We start from the raw sequence: 17306 nt of genomic DNA, 5'->3' as shown, positions 1-17306 counted from the left end.
GGTGGTTGGCTAATTCAGCCGGGTCCAGGGAAGGCTTCTTGAGGAGGGGCCTTACCACCGCCTCTTTCAAGACAGTGGGAAAGGCACTCTCACTCAGAGAAGCACTTATAATCCCCTGGAGCCAGCCTCGTGTAACCTCCCGGGAGGCCAGTACCAACCAGGAGGGACACGGGTCCAATAAACATGTGGCAGCACTAATCCTACCCAGAACCCTGTCCACATCTTTGGGAGCCACAGGATCAAACTCCTCCCAGATAATATTCTCAAGACCTACCCTCGTCTCCTCCCCTGAACTCACCCAGTCGGAGTCCAAGCCTTCCCGAATCCGAGCGACTTTATCATGCAGGAATTGCACAAAATCCTCAGCTTGACCCTGCAAGGGATCTTCCCGCACTCCCCCCTGAAGAAGGGAGTGGGTCACCCTAAACAGTGGGCGGTTCTCTGCAGATGCGATAAGAGCGGAAAAATAATTAGATTTTGCCGCTTTTGATATAAGACCTCACCAGTGTCCGGTCGGAATCGGATTGACTAGTCCTCCAAATGCTTTCTAGGTGTCTTTTCCAACGCTTCATCTCTCTCAGCTCCTCGGAGAACCAAGGAGCCAATTGAGGTCGGCATCGGGTCAGAGGCCGCAAAGGAATGACGCGGTCCAAAGCCCCAGCAGCCGCCCTCTCCCAGGCGGATACCAGGTCTTCAGTCGAGTCGTGTGCCAGGGTCTCAGGAAATGGCCCAAGCTCCGTCAGGAACCTTTCGGGATCCATCAGGCGCCTGGGACGGAATCATTTAATCGGTTCCATCTCCCTGCGGTGGGGGGAAACGGCAGGAAAGTCCAAGCGAAGAAGAGAATGATCTGTCCATGACAAGGGTTTAATGTCTAAATCCCCTCTACCAAGATCATTCAACCACTGACCAGAGACGAAAATCAAGTCCAGAGTGTGTCCCCCTGTGTGAGTGGGGCCCTGAACTAATTGGGTCAGGTCCATGGCCGCCATCGAAGCCATGAACTCCCGAGCCACCTCTGACGCCTCACCTACAGATGGCAGGTTGAAATCCCCCATGACAATAAGTCTGGGGGTATCAACCGCCACCTCGGCAATAATGTTGAGCAGCTTGGGCAGGGTCGCCGCCACGTCACAGGGAGCCAGGTACGTAGTCAGCAAACCCATCTGCCTCCCATGGCCCCACTTCACGAGGAGGGACTCACATCCGGCTATCTGAGGAACAGTGGTTTCCCTCGGACTAAGACTTTCCCTAATAATCGCCGCCACTCCCCCACCCCTCCCCTGGGCCCTTGGCTGGTGAAATGCACAGAAACCTGGTGGGCACATTTCAACAAGGGGAAACCCCCCCCCATGGCCCAACCCAGTCTCCGTAATACCTGCCAGGTCTGCGCCCCCCCTCCAAAATAAGATCACTTAATGATCATAGCATTCACTTAATGACTACCACAAATATTATAAAGTTGGCAAAATCATTTGATAACCACGTAATGACCAGCACAACTTGCAACTGTAATTCTTGGATTAATTACAGTTGTATGCTGAGGACTACCTGTATTAAGAATCACATTTTGTTACCTTGTTCCCAATAAATGTCAAACGTATTCCAAGGTCTGCTAGCCTCTCCTATAAGCAAAGGGTTGTTCTGTTCTGTTTTAGTCTGTGATGGAGACTGGGATTTGGACACGTAACATACCATTCAAGTTATCACTCGAATTTAACTTCATCAGTTTCTAATATGTTTTACACTGAGATTGTAATACAACACTCAGTTTGTAACACATAACCTACGGCTGGTCTAAACTTTGTATAGGGAAGGTAAATCATGTTCTTCTGAATCTCTTGCTTGAAGGCCTGGACACCTTAAAGGCCTTACTGCATCATCTGAGTTTGTATGTGCTTGTACAGGTGGTCCTCGAGGTACGAATGTAATGGAGCCTGCCCATTCAATTTGTAACCCGAGAATTCATGGGAGTGAATCTCACACCTTGAAAGGGATCACCCCCTCCTTTTGCCCACACATTTGCTAATTGAATGTGATGTTCGTTAAATGCACATGAGGTATTTCAGGGTGGGGAAGGCCATGGGGGGCCTAGTGATGAAACAGGCCACCTGCCTAAGACCACCCAAGGCCTCCCCGACCCACTGAAATACCGCATGCACCCCACAATTGCTTTCCCCCACCCAACCTGCTGCACCAGATCACTTACCTTGCGAAGATACATCAAGCAGTCTCCTCTCCAGCCTCTCAGATGCATGTGCTCCTCTGCAATTCTGTTTAGGCCTGCGCAGGTCTCACCCAGCACCTTGCAGACCGAAATGGAGCATTGGAGGGGCAGCTCCGCCCCCGCCCGCCCCCGCCCCCCCCCGAGATCCATTTTAGCTTGCAACATGCCGAGCGAGACTTGCTCAGGTCTGCACAAAGTGTCAGGGGGAGGCAGACTTGCCTCTCTGAACCTCCATTTTGGCCGGCAAAGCGCAAGACAAATGTTGCAGAGCCTTTGTGGTTGTTCATAAGGGCAAACAACTGCTGTTGTACTGTAAAATTCATAGTTTCAGGACTTGTTAGTTAACACTAGGGGGCTCTGATTGTGTAACTTCAAATGTTCACTAAGGGAACGCTCGAAACCCGGGGATTACCTGTATAAGGAATACTTGTCCTGACAGCAGTGCCATCTGTGTGTTTGCAAGCCTCATACAATGACAGACAGCTTAAAGTAGCTGCATTAACTCTTTTACAGAATGTGAAGTATTGATACTTTGAGTACTGATTTTGACGACTTGCTACCTCGAAAGTTTGATTCAGCCTTAACATATATATATAATTGAAAAAAAAATCAATATGTCAAGAACTTTGGCTTTACTAACTATGGGTTATGGCAAAGAAGATTAGTTTGCTACAATAGTAGGATAGGATCAATCTAGATTTAACAATTCCAAAATTTAAGATATACTGTAGATATTCTCTCTGCTTATGAGATGTAACCAGGAAACTGAACAATATTCTGTACAGATAACGCTGTATTTTAAAACTGAGCTGTTTTTTATATCCATGAGATCATATTCCCTCCCTCCCTCCTTCCCTTCTTCCTTCCCTCCCTCCCTTCCATCCTTCCAGTCTAACCAATAAATTTCCGCCTCTACTTGAAACGAAGCCCATTATTTTTCTAGTGTGTTTGTTTAGAACTTTATAAAGTACAATTCTCAACAGTATACAATGAAATCAATTACACAATTAAAACCCAAATCATGGAAGAAAAGCAACCATGAAAAGATATTCAAAAATTTAGGACCTGCCATCCATTGTAAGCCTAGACCTAGGGAAAGAGCCAGGTTTTCAGAGTTCCTTTGAACATGGCCAGAGTGGGTGCCATATGTAACTTGGAGGAGAAGGAAGTGTTCCAGAGAACAGGGACACCAGCTTTCATCCTATTGTTGAACTATTCTTGTTTTTTTTTTTTTTAATTTGATTTATATGCCGCCCTTCTCTGGAGACTCAGGGCGGCTTACAATGTGCTAAGCAATAGCCTTCATCCTTTTTTGTATATTTATACAAAGTCAGCTTATTGCCCCCACAAACTGGGTCCTCAATTTACCTACCTTAGAAAGGATGGAAGGCTGAGTCAACCTTGAGCCTGGCGAGATTCGAACCTGCAGTAATTGCAGGCAGCTGGTCTTAATAACAGGTGCTTTAGCCCACTGTACTACCAAGGCTCTTGGTAGTAGAAAGGTTTTTTTAATAACGTTAACTTGGAATTAGCTTTCCTGTAACTTAAGTCCATTATTTTATCTTCTGCTGTCTAGAATCTTGGCCTTCATGTCTTAACATCTCCTGAGGTACATTTGAAGAGTGCTATTATATCCTGCTTTTTTTGCTTTCTCAAGGTTAAATAAGTACACTTTCTTTAGATTCTCTTCTCTGGGTTTTTTTTTTACTTTATTTAAAAGTGTAACAACCTGTGTGAATGTATCACAAGTAAAGCTTTTGTACATATTAAAACATTTGAGAGGGAATCCCTCAACAACTTATTTTGGAGGTAAGGAGTAATCTCCCTCTTGTACCTTCTGGAAATGGATATATAAAAAGAAATAAATATAAGAAAAAGGAGAATTACCATAAATTGTGCTGTCAAGGATACCAAAGCTAATGGTATTAAAGACTGCTAACAGTGTATGATTTTTTTTTAAAAAAGCTACAATTCAGGTAATGTTATATGCCAGTGCCTATCTACACATGGTTTGAAATATTGCCACAAGCTTTTTAGATAAATCTCTCCTTTTGAGCCAAGCTAAATTGACAGAGCTGCCAAAACTGTTCCATTTCCTGAATTCTTTGAGCTGCATTGTAGAGAAGTAAGAAATTTTCCTCAAAACCGGTAATGTTGTTTCATTTATTTACAAACGCATACCCAACCCAACAGTACTCTCTTCTTTCTGTATGAGGAGGGTAAAAACATGAATATATTACAGGTCAAAACAGCAAAAAGTATTTATTGGAGTGCTGTAAAATAGCCCAGAGCTACTTATAGAAAAAGCATACTGATATTGAGAAATACTACTTATTGTTACCCAACTACAGAACTAAAACCCAATCCTTAAAACAATTTCTACAAAAATAAATTTAGATAGGAGTTGTAGGGACAATAGACAATGATAATAAATATACTTCTGTTTCTTTCTGGACAGGCTTGGCTTTTTGAACTGGTTTTAATAGTATATTAATTTTAAATGTGGACAGTACCATGTTTTAATTATGGAATGTTTTTTGACATCTCTGGTAAACAAGCAAGCTTGTTTGTCTGACGTTGTAACATTCAAGAATATGAAGATCTTACAAGACAAAACAAGGCTTTCTATTTGTTACAGATCCATATCTATAAATAATTTTGGGCTTGCTTTTCTGTATTTCAGGCTGTTCCATTCAAATGCTCTAAAACTTGCACCTCAGAATTGTATGGCCTTAAATCTTAGTTTGGCATGCATAAATTCAGTGTTACATGTTTGAAAAAACAGAGGGGCTGAATGAATATTTATTAGTATAGCCTGATTTTAATTTGAGAGTTCATGGAAGCATATAGGACTCCCTCCTATTTTTCACATAATTGGATAAAATGATGGGTGAGCCCTGATAAGAGTAACTGGCTCATACTTGGTTAGTGAGCTTCCATAGTAGAAGAGCATCTAGAATCTGGTCTCTCCAATCCTAGTCCAACGTCTTAACACATGTCCTACACAAATACCTTCATAACTGCTAATCTTTTATTAAGTATAATTGCAGACAGTTTATACTGTAATCCAGCTGTCCAATTACTGTAATATACTATAATTCAGCTATCATCCAAGATCTGCATGCATAATGTGAAGATACTCAAGAGTACAGGAAAGTTAGAAGTGATGCTTACATATGTCTCTCCTCCATGATAATATGGGTTGGCTAAGCATGTTATGGAGCTTGGTAACACTTCCTATGGACTTTGAAGAAGCAGGATAGGAGGGTCTATTACAATTCATCACAGCCAGCACACCATGATCAACATGCCATGTCACTGCACGACAACTCGCCACAGCCATCTCACCACAGGACAACTTACTGTGGGACAAGAGTTACATTTATATCAAATATATGGTGGAATAGAATCATTAAAGAAAGGATGCAAAATGAAATTTGAATGGCAAAAATTAAAATTATTTTTATTTATTTTAAATAATTAAATAGAATTGTTAAATTGTCCTGTGGCAAGTTGTCCGTGGCAAGTTCGGCCACTGCAAGTTGGCTACAGCAAGTTGTCTCTGGCAAGTTGTCCCATTCCCGGATAGGAAGAGTATTGACACTTCTGAACTTTGATGTTTGAGAAGACTCCTGAGAATACAGTTGTTCCTTTGTACAGTAGCTTAATAAAAGATAACTTTGTGTTGTATGTGAGGAATAGCTGTTATATTTCAAGATGTTTGTAAACTGGTGTTTTAAAGTAACTGAGTTTGGATAAGTTTAGAAATAAGCATATATGCCTTCTAAGAAATGTTAATTAGCCAGACATTTTTGGTGAAACAAGCACATATTCACATAAGCCTGTAAAAAGAAAGGAAAGCTGGACTAGAAGATGGAAATTAATTGGCATATATGTGTATATATAATTACACATACACACATTTTTCCAGGGTGAGGACAGAAGAGAAATATACTTCCCAAACATAAATGAAGGACAATCATAAATCTTCATAAGCAAATGTAGAAGCATGCTTGTGTAACAAACTTATGGAATGAAGTACAAAATATAATGCCTTACTATTTTTTTGTAATATTCATTATAAAAAAGCTTATGCTGATGTATTTTCTGAATATCTGATTTTAATGGTACTTTAATTCCAAAACAACATTGGACCCTAATTAGTATGTGTATAAATTACATCAAACTAAGAGATAGTAATAGCCCAATAGTAACTACATTGGAAAATATTTTGTAGGTAGAATGAATGTATTATATACAGTGACAAATATTCTTTCTTCCAGCAGGAAAACCAACTTGATGTTTATATATATATATATATATATCTGTAAGATGCAGTTATGTATGCCATGAATTTGTACTGTTGCAAATGGAGTACAAAAGCTAAAATAAATCTTTTGACAGACATAAAATAATATATCTTTTTGAGATGTAGAGTCACCATGCTGAAAAAAATCTGTTATTTTTAATGCAGAATTATTTATAATGTTATAAAACTTGTTTCAAAGTTTGTTAACTAAGCTTCAACTAAAAATAGATTTAGTACAAGGTCAATTTACTGTTTATTTGTATCAATAATGAAGTTCATTTTTCTCCAGTTTTCAAATGAACATTTCCTTCATCATATTCTGGGATATAAGTAGAACACTTCCTGTAAATTATAATTTAGCTGTGTGAACAGTTTGCTATCATTTAAAGTGAAAGAAAGTATATTCTCCAGGTTAGTTTATTTTTGAAGAGACAAGCGATTAAAAAAACAAATTAACTTTGTATATGTTAGTATAGCACAATTTATATTATTTTAATAGCCTATGTCATTAGTAATTTAATAAATGCACATTTAGGAACTGTATCATTAGTTTTAATTTGATGATCTTAAATCTACAAATGTTTTCTTTGGCAGTAGGAATTCCCCAGAAGCAGCATTGCATTCAAATAAGAATACATGCATTTCAGAAAGAATAATTCCAGGTAAAACCATTAGATGGCCTGAAAACAGCCCGAAAAATGGCCAAAAAACAGGCATGCACGTGCCAGAGAGCTGGTCTTCGATTTTCCAGTGCTCCGGCGTGCACACATGCATGCACGTTCCGGTTTGGGCATTCGGAGGTAATAGAAATAATATGAAACTGTATTTTCTGAGCATTCTTTGAAGAAATTGTTAACAATTTCTCAATTGCACTGTATTCGGTATGGACCACTGCAATTATTTTAAAAATATGAATTCCTTTTCAAAGTATCTCCTACCAGTAAGTTTCTACGGCCATGGGTGTATAGAATAACTGATGAAATTCTTGGCTCTCTAGATTGGACTTTGTTCTGGGGGGAAATGAAACGATTGACCACAGTTTCACATGGCAAAATCTACTAATATATAGCTGTATTTGCCACCCAGGGTTAATTTTTTCGGATGGTTTTTAAATGGTTATAAGGATATTGCTCTCATTGAAACCAGAACAAAAATCAGTTCGGTTATGTAGATTATTATTTCTTATCGTTCTAATATGGCTTGGTGAAGCTTATTTTGCTAAAGCCAAATAAGATAAGGGTTGTTGAAAAAAGCAGCATTGCAATTTATCGGTTGCTTTCTTTGGATGGCTTTGCACCATAATTGTTACAGTTAAAAATGCAGTTGTTATTAATTGTGCCACCAAGTCAGCAAAAAGCCTCCAAATAGACCTGACACTCCCTCACGAGCCTCCCAAATAGCAACAAAGTTGGCATGGTAACAATCCAACAAAATGATCTAACAAAAGTAATAGCATAGAAGCAAATTATATTGTGGAGAATTAATGAAAGAGCCTTTTGGAATCAAGTCAGGTCTAGCTTATTATAATATTGCTTTCTACAATGGCCAATTAGATTCTCTCTATTGCTGTTACACCTAGCAGTTGATATTCAGAAATATAAGCAATCTGCTTTTGAAATTGAAAAGTGCATATATCTATCATGAGTAACCACCATAAATGGACTAGTCTTTGAAATTCAATTCCACTTTGTCATATAAACAAGTGGTGAGCACCTCATCTTGTGTTATCTTCCATGATGTATATAGTTTAGAAAGAAATACTCTCATTTGGCTTAAATCATCTGCCAGTTTTACTGAATCATCATCCTGAATGGATGGTCTTAATTGTGTGCCTTTACATTCACACACACAGTTGGAAACGCCTAGGTGGTTATTACATTGCTGTATAATGTTATAGCCTCAAAATGGTTTGTTTTGCGCACACATTTCAGCATTCCATTGTGCCAAAAATTATTGTTACTAAATCAAACTTTTTTTTATTGTCAAGAACAGCGTAAGGGGAGGGAGATATAAGGTATTTAAAACCACAAAAAATGTAAAACACAAAAAAAAATTATATAAAAAGCTAAAAAATATATCAAATCCTCCAAAAACTATCTAAAAAGCAGGGTAAAAATAAATGGGCATAAAAATATGACAAAGCATAAAATATGATAAATACAAGAAATCTAATACAAAAAACCCCCCTCTATAATAGCTGTCTAAGGTAGTCATTAAAACTCATCTTCTGATATATTTCAAATGCTGTTATGCAGATCATGGCAACACTGAATGTTGTAGCAAGGTTGGTATCTGAGAGCAGGAGGCAAATGTAGAATTGTCCTGTGTAAATTTACCATTAATTCAATAATGATAAAATTAGTCTAATACAAATGTCTCTGTATTACAAGTGTTTCCAAAGTTACAGAGATAGATTCCCTATCTAGAGAGACATTCCCTGTCTCTCTGGATAGGAAATCTTCCTGTGTTGGTCTTCAAGGACAGCTGAGGGGAGGGCATGACACTGTACCAGAATAAAGGCACTGTGTGGTTAGGTACTTCAAGAATGGTTAAATATGCCATTGGAGAGGCAGAATACCTGTTGGGTTCATTGGAGATTAGGTTGGAGACCTGGTTAGGTCTAATTGGTGCTCTGTTTCTGCTACACTCTGTTTAATGAGTGCCCTGACCTGATTATATCCCATGCTGAGTAGAAGACCTGGAGAGAATCCCAGGGATGAAATCTTATTTGTCACCTATCTTTTTCTATGTGGATTAAAAATCATCCCTTATAGTTACTGGGGCAAGTCCAAGAAAGAAAAAGGATGGTTTAAACCAGTAGTTTAATATGTGTTATCTCTACTTTCATGAGGCCTGGGTTTAGCCTCAAAGTGCCATTAGAAACATATTTTGGGGCTTGAAGGGCCAATCATAGAAATTTGGACTGAAGAAGTTCTAGTGGTGCAAAATTGGAGAAGGGCTACCATACAAAACATTTGCTATTGCAGGGTGGATTTGATTTGAATCAAGTCGATTTAAATCATTATTTAAATCACTAGTGAAAAGGCTTGATTTAAAACAACTCGATTTAAATCATAATTTTAAAAAAGCAACTGTCATCTCTGTCCCGCAGCAGCTTCTCCTCTGACTTGCTGTTAAGTCACTGACAGTTCCAATATTGCAGAATATACAGCCTCATGCTACATAACTAAGCTCCATTTCATGCTGAATAAACTAAATTATTCATGTATCTTAAATAGAAAACTATCTTTCGATAGATTTTTACTCCAAAAACATTTTATTAAAATAAATTTGAGAAAATTTTTTAAAAATCCAATTTAAATAAAAAAAATCTGATTTTTTTTTTAAAAAAATTAAAAAAATCATTGATTTTTATCCACCCCGGCTATTGGCTTGGCTTCACATAATTTGTGCTTCAGAAATGTAATGGCCACCTCTTGCATTGAGGAATTTAAGGATTGTTATTAAAATTCTGAGTTGCATGCTATTTTTCAGCTTTAATAGAATAATTGCTTTCCTTAAAACCTGGAGTTTTTGAAAAGAAAGGAATTTCAATTTAACAGAGTATTTACATTGCAAATAGTTATTGAGTTATTGAAATACTTCAAATATGAATGGGCAATGTTGAACCTTTTATTTAATATTCTTGCTAGGCTCCTTCTAGCCGATGAGGAAGATTAACAAATGAGTTTCCAGAACATGGTTTGTTTCTTCCATAATAAGCCAGAACTGGAAACCATGTCTTAAGGTTTTCAAAGGTGCTTAATACCTGAAATTTCCAGAGCACCTTCCAAGCAGTATCTTATGGTTAATCATTTGTAGATACCAATCTGCTTAGTTTATTATAACTAATTTCACTATTAACCATAAAGATATGTTCAAATGTGGGTGCTTACTAACCAGGTGGAGCTTTTTAACCAAGATAGTAGCTTTTAGATATTTTAGATATTTTAATATGCCAGCAAAATTTGATGGAGCATTACTTTTTCTGCCGTGCTGGACAGACTTGGTTTGAAAATTCTTTCAAACATTCTTTCAACTGTCTATTGAAAATTGCTTGGAAGTTGCCAAGTACTTTCTGAATCAAAGTAAAATTGCTAATTTCCTAATTCACTGGATGTAATCTATCTTTCAGGCAAAGTAGTGAAATGAGAAAGTTGTAATGAGAATGAGTCTTATATAAGAACCACAGTGGCACAGTGGTTAGAGTGCAGTATTGCAGGGTACTTCTGCTGACTGCCAGCTGCCTGCAATTTGGCAGTTCGAATCTCACCAGGCTCAAGGTTGACTCAGCCTTCCATCCTTCTGAGGTCAGTAAAATGAGGACCCAGATTGTTGGGGGCAATATACTGACTCTGTAAACTGCTTAGAGAGGGCTGTAAAGCACTGTGGAGCAGTATATAAGTGCTATTGCTACAGTATATAATATGCATTCAATAGTTTCAATATTACGATACTTGCTAGATAGACAAAATATACACCTCTTTCGTAGAACTTGTGTGCATGTTCTGTGATTGACATGTCATTCCTTGTCTCAAGCATTTTAATAATCATCCAGCATTTTTTAAAAATAATTTACAAACATTTGGTACAATATAAGCAACTGTATATGAAATTAATTGCTTTATTTACAGATCATTGCCATAGAATCATCAACAAAATAAGAGGTAGAATAATAACTACTTTAACCATCAGGCAGGCAAAGAATAGTCACAGATCTGTTAAGCACAATACACCAATTTTCAAACAAGTTATTTAAGAATTCCTTAAACGATTCCTTCTTAAAGACAATTTTATTAGTCTTTGGAAACTGAGACCTCTTTTCAAATATTATCAGAGCAAAGAAAATCCTTTATTATTGCTTTATCTTTATTCTTTACTCTTAAGAGATATCCACTGTGCTATATATTTGTGAATAACCAGGTTTTAAGTCTATTGCCAGATTACCATTTGATAAAATATGTAACTATAAAAAAGTTGTACATACTTTTTAAAGAAACAAAGCAAGAAACAAAACTTTGTCTGGATTTATTAAGACACATTTTAAAATTCTGAATAGAATAAAAGTCTTCAGTTTTCTAATTCAATTTGATTTTCATCAGCTGCTTGCTACAGTATTTAATCCAATTTACTTTGCTGCCTGGCATTATTATTGATTGTGTAATTATGTCCATTCATAAAAATGCATTTCTATTTCTGCAAAATGTTTGTCAGCTGAAAATTGCAGATCTACTTTGTTCAGATAAGTTTTCATTGGATGTCTACGGTATATTTATTTCTATGATGTATTTCTAAAATTTGATCTTTTTCCAGTAGAGCCATTGCTAAATTAGAATTGGCTATGTAAACTGGCATCTTCATTTTAATTAGAAAACCCTGGATAAGTAGAGATTTATTATGAAAAGCCAAAAACTGTATTTATAAATATAATCAGACCCAATATGTTTAAGTTCCCCCCAGTTATTTATAATGTATTTTCTGCTGTTTTCTGCTGTTAACATCTTAAGTGATTTTTTGCAATTACATTTAACAAAGAAGAAATGTGAAATTAATCTATGTAATCTATTAGCATGCAATAGATTTAATTTATTTGTACAATTAATGGCTAGCCATACAGTATATATAGGAATATTGCATAACATACCGTGTTTCCCCAAAAATAAGACCCTGTCTTATATTTTTTTGAACCCTGAAATAAGCGCTTGTCCTTATTGCCATGTGCTATATGTGGTATGCAAATATTAATAGGAACAATATTCATCCTCAATCATACTGTTTTTCTGTTTTACTGTATAACTAATTCAGTATAACTAATACTAATATAGCAAGAATCATTTTTATTCTATAAATATGTTTTATGGTTGGTTTATGGTTTATTAAATTTGTATACCGCCCTTCTCCCGAAGGACTCAGGGAGGTGAACAGCCAGTTAAAATACATACAGTATAAAAATTAAAATAAATTAAAACAGAATTAAATCAATTTGGCTCCCCTAAATTTTAAATATAAATATAAATTTTAAATTTTAAATATAAAATTGAAAACTAACAATCTCCTAATTAAAAATTAAATCTGAATTATTTTCATAAGGAGAGTGTTAATTTATGGAATCAATTGTACTAAAACTAAAGTTATTTGAAAAAATGAAAATGTTTTTGTTTTAATCAAAAGCCCAACTGATTCATTACTATCTCACTGATTATCCTGAGGAAAAATATATGTACAGAGGAAAATAGTTTGCTTATTTACTTTTTTAAATCAATTTAAATGGCCACCCATCTCAACAAGCAACTCTGGGCAATGAGCAGCACATTAAAATAAAATAAAAACAATGTCAAGCATTACAAAACTTAAAATATAAAGCAACAGAGAAATATCAAATATCACATCACTGGTACAACCAAGAAGTAGTTCAATGAACACACTTGAGGCCCTAAGCATAGAACCAGGTCTTTTAGGCCCTTCAAAATGGTCATGGACATCCTAGTTGTTTATGAAACTCAAAATCTATTTGGGTTGTACTTGTAATGAGCATAAGATACTACTAAACGAAGTTTCAGAGGCTTTTTTTCTGAAGCTCTGTTTCTGAGGCTTTCAGAGGCAGGAAAAAAAAGTTTTTTCTGAAACAGAGTTTCAGAAGTTTCAGAGGCTGAAAAAAAAGCAAGGTGCAGAGCTCACAACCAACAAACCTGTTGCTAAAATTCACCTCTGGGAGCAGGTGTATTCCAGGAGGCCAATCCACCCGCCAATCAGCTTTTTTCTTATTTTCCTCCCCAAAAACTAAAGTGTGTCTTATATTCCGGTGCATCTTATACTCCGAAAAATACGGTAATTATACCGTAACTACTACTAACCTATAATTTGCATTTGGTGAATAAAACCATGTAGATATACTCCAGATATTGCATCTGACCACATTGTAAAAAACAATGTTATGTACTTTGAGGCTGCTCTATCAAGTGGTACAAAAACCATGATAAAGTATATTGCCAGATGTTTTTTTTTTAATTAACTATTTTGGATTCTGATTTAAACTCTGCATTTAAAAAAAAATCTGTTTGAAAAATGCAACCACTTCATGGTCAATTCTGTATATTTCTGGTGTATTTCAGATATTAACAATATTAAATAATTTTGTATTAAATATTGTCTGCATGCAGAAAGGTACTAGTATTTAAACTAAATGAAAGAAAGTAAAGAAAGATTTTAATGTTGAAATGTGTGAATTGAATTTTTTTTCTTTCTTTTCAGACATACTGCTTTATAGTGACAGAAGCAACTTAAAGAGAATAGAAAAAATAAGATCGATGAAAAAATCATTGGAATATTTGCTGTTCATAAAATCATAAGAATATCTTCCATTCTTTGGATGCCCAAACATTTAAAACAAAAACTTTTGATTTCCTACGCTGTCAGGCTATATTTGATCTGCTCTTGTGATTAATAAGGAGAAGCTAGAAGAAAACAATATGGCTCATATTAGTTTCGCTTTAAAGATTTGCCAGCTGGCACTGGGATTGCTCATAAATTCATTTCAAGCAACTTCCATACAAAATAACGAATGCCCACAATTGTGTGTCTGTGAAATAAGACCCTGGTTTACTCCTCAGTCAACTTACAGAGAAGCTCCAACAGTTGACTGCAATGATCTTCGTTTAACAAAAATCCCCAGTAACCTTTTTAGTGATACTCAAGTCCTTCTCTTACAAAGCAACAATATTGCCAAGACCACAGATGAACTCCAGCAACTTTTCAATTTAACAGAGTTGGATTTTTCACAAAATAATTTTACTAGCATAAAAGATGTGGGATTATCAAATCTTTCTCAGTTAACTACTTTACACTTGGAGGAAAATCAGATCACAGAGATGACAGATTACTGCCTACAAGACCTGTGCAATCTACAGGAACTTTATATCAACCATAATCAAATCAGTACAATTTCTGCATATGCATTCTCAGGCTTGAAGAATCTTCTAAGACTTCATCTCAATTCCAATAAATTAAAAGTTATTGACAGTCGTTGGTTTGATTCTACACCTAACTTGGAAATTTTGATGATTGGAGAAAATCCTGTGATTGGAATACTAGATATGAACTTCAAATCACTGTCAAATTTAAGAAGTCTAGTTCTGGCTGGAATGTATCTGACTGACATCCCTGGAAATGCTCTAGTGGGCTTGGATAGTCTTGAAAGTCTCTCATTTTATGATAACAGATTGGCTAAAGTTCCTCAGCTTGCACTTGAGAAAGTCCCAAATTTAAAATTTTTAGATCTTAACAAAAACCCAATCCATAAAATTCAAGAAGGAGATTTCAGAAACATGCTTCGGTTGAAAGAACTTGGAATCAACAACATGGGAGAGCTGGTGTCTGTTGATAGGTATGCACTAGACAATCTTCCTGAACTTACAAAGCTTGAAGCAACCAATAACCCAAAGTTATCTTACATACATCGTTTAGCATTTCGGAATGTTCCTGCTCTGGAAAGCTTGATGCTTAATAATAATGCCTTGAATGCGGTCTACCAAAAAACAGTGGAATCCCTTCCAAATTTGCGGGAGATTAGTATTCACAGTAATCCACTCAGGTGTGACTGTGTCATTCACTGGATCAACTCAAACAAGACCAATATTCGTTTCATGGAACCCTTATCAATGTTTTGTGCTATGCCACCAGAATACAAAGGACAACAAGTAAAGGAGGTATTAGTACAGGATTCCAGTGAACAGTGTCTTCCAATGATTTCACATGATACTTTTCCAAACCATTTGAATTTGGACATTGGCATGACTGTCTTTTTGGATTGTCGGGCTATGGCAGAACCTGAGCCTGAGATTTATTGGGTTACTCCACTTGGGAATAAAATAACTGTGGAAACTCTTTCAGACAAATATAAGATTAGTAGTGAAGGCACACTGGAAATATCAAATATCCAGATGGAGGATTCAGGAAGATACACATGTGTAGCTCAAAATATAGAAGGTGCAGATACAAGGGTGGCTACTATAAGAGTGAATGGAACACTTCTTGATGGTACTCAGGTGCTCAAAATTTATGTCAAGCAAGCGGAGTCTCATTCCATCCTAGTTTCTTGGAAAGCTAACTCTAATGTTATGACATCTAACTTAAAATGGTCATCTGCAACTATGAAGATTGATAACCCACACATTACATACACTGCAAGGGTCCCAGTTGATGTGCATGAATACAATCTTACCCATTTGCAACCCTCCACAGATTATGAAGTTTGCCTCACAGTATCTAATATACATCAGCAAACTCAGAAGTCTTGTGTAAATGTTACTACAAAAAATGCAGCATTTGCCCTTGATATTACTGACCAAGAGACAAGCACAGCCCTAGCTGCAGTCATGGGATCCATGTTTGCTGTTATTAGTCTTGCCTCTGTTTCTGTCTACGTTGCAAAAAGGTTTAAAAGGAAAAACTATCATCATTCATTGAAAAAATATATGCAAAAGACCTCTTCCATTCCTTTGAATGAACTCTATCCTCCACTTATTAATCTCTGGGAAGGTGACTGTGAAAAAGAAAAGGAAGGCTCGGCAGAAACCAAGCCAACTCAAGTGGACACATCCAGAAGCTATTATATGTGGTAACTCAGATAATATTTTGCTTCTGGTAGTAAGGAGCACAAAGACTTTTTTGCTTTATTCTGCAAAAGTGACAAGTTTGAAGACTTTTGTATTTTCTGACTTTGCTAGTTTTGTGGCAGAGTGGTGAGGACAGGTGGATATTTCAATTTTTTTTAGTATAGCGTATCGCAATTGTTTTCACACAAAAATGGCAGCTTCACCTAGCTTCCAATTTTTTAGTTGTGCTTAATTTAACAAAGTTGATCTAACTATTAAAAAAATTAAAGGCTAGGATTGCCCTTTGATTTTCAAGTCGCTTGATCCCCTTTCTTCTGAAGCCATCAACAGGAAGTACAGTATCCTACAAAATCTTAATGATTCCAACTTGAAAATACATTAAACCAGCTTTGTCATAATCTGGTCTAAGGACTCTTTTAAACTTGAGTTAAGATGACAAGATTTTGAACAATTTTAGTTGGCTGTACTGTAATGTTGTATCAACTGATTTGAATGTTTTTGACTATGAACAATTGATTTTTCTTTTTTAATAGTTGAAGAAACTTAGGTAAAGCTAACAAAACAATTAAAATATGTACACTTTTTCAATGTAACAAACTAAATGTTAATTATCTTTTATTATATTTAGTAGAAACTTTAAATAATGTAGTTTTTTCTGTGTAATCCACCAACACCTGGCATAGAATGAAGATGAGAGTACAATAAATTATAGTTTTGTTGTTTGTTTTTTAGAAGAGTTGTAATAATGTATCCTTAGGTTGCATCACCAGCTTTATTGGATGATTTACATTTTGACATAAAATATATTCATTCTTCTATAAAATGATACCTCTCTAAGGTCAAATTAGAATCATTTTTTTAAAAAAATATCCTTAGTAAATATGAATTTATTCACAGTTTATATAGTAAAGCTAGAAATATTGATTAATCAGAAATGTGTGCTGAAGAAAAAGTTTAGCTTTTATATAAATTTCATAATAGTTATGCTTACAGAAATACATTTTTACATTTAGAAATAAATTTAGAGCCTTGGTGGTGCAGTGGTTAGAATGCAGTACTGCAGGCTACTTCTGCTGATCACCAGCTGCCAGCAGTTTGGCAGATTGAATCTCACCAGGCTCAAGGTTGACTCAGCCTTCCATCCTTCCGAGGTCGG

General features: G+C 36.2%; 1 protein-coding gene across 1 annotated transcript in view; it reads left to right on the top strand.

The window, feature by feature from the left end:
* Positions 1 to 16881, top strand: part of LRRN1 (leucine rich repeat neuronal 1) — a 34166-nt gene extending 17285 nt beyond the window's left edge. Inside the window, exon 2 of the mRNA XM_034404462.3 lies at positions 13788 to 16881. Coding sequence (XP_034260353.1) covers positions 14006 to 16156 — 2151 coding nt within the window. The 5' untranslated portion in view covers positions 13788 to 14005 and the 3' untranslated portion in view covers positions 16157 to 16881. The remainder of the gene's footprint in view (positions 1 to 13787) is intronic.
* The last annotated feature ends 425 nt before the right edge of the window (positions 16882 to 17306 follow it).

The sequence above is a fragment of the Pantherophis guttatus genome, chromosome 2 (assembly GCF_059756535.1).
Source record: "Pantherophis guttatus breed Tessera chromosome 2, ASM5975653v1, whole genome shotgun sequence".
Taxonomy (NCBI): Eukaryota; Metazoa; Chordata; class Lepidosauria; order Squamata; family Colubridae; genus Pantherophis; species Pantherophis guttatus.
Note: the sequence above shows the minus strand (reverse complement) of the source record. Positions and strands in the feature narration are given on the sequence as shown.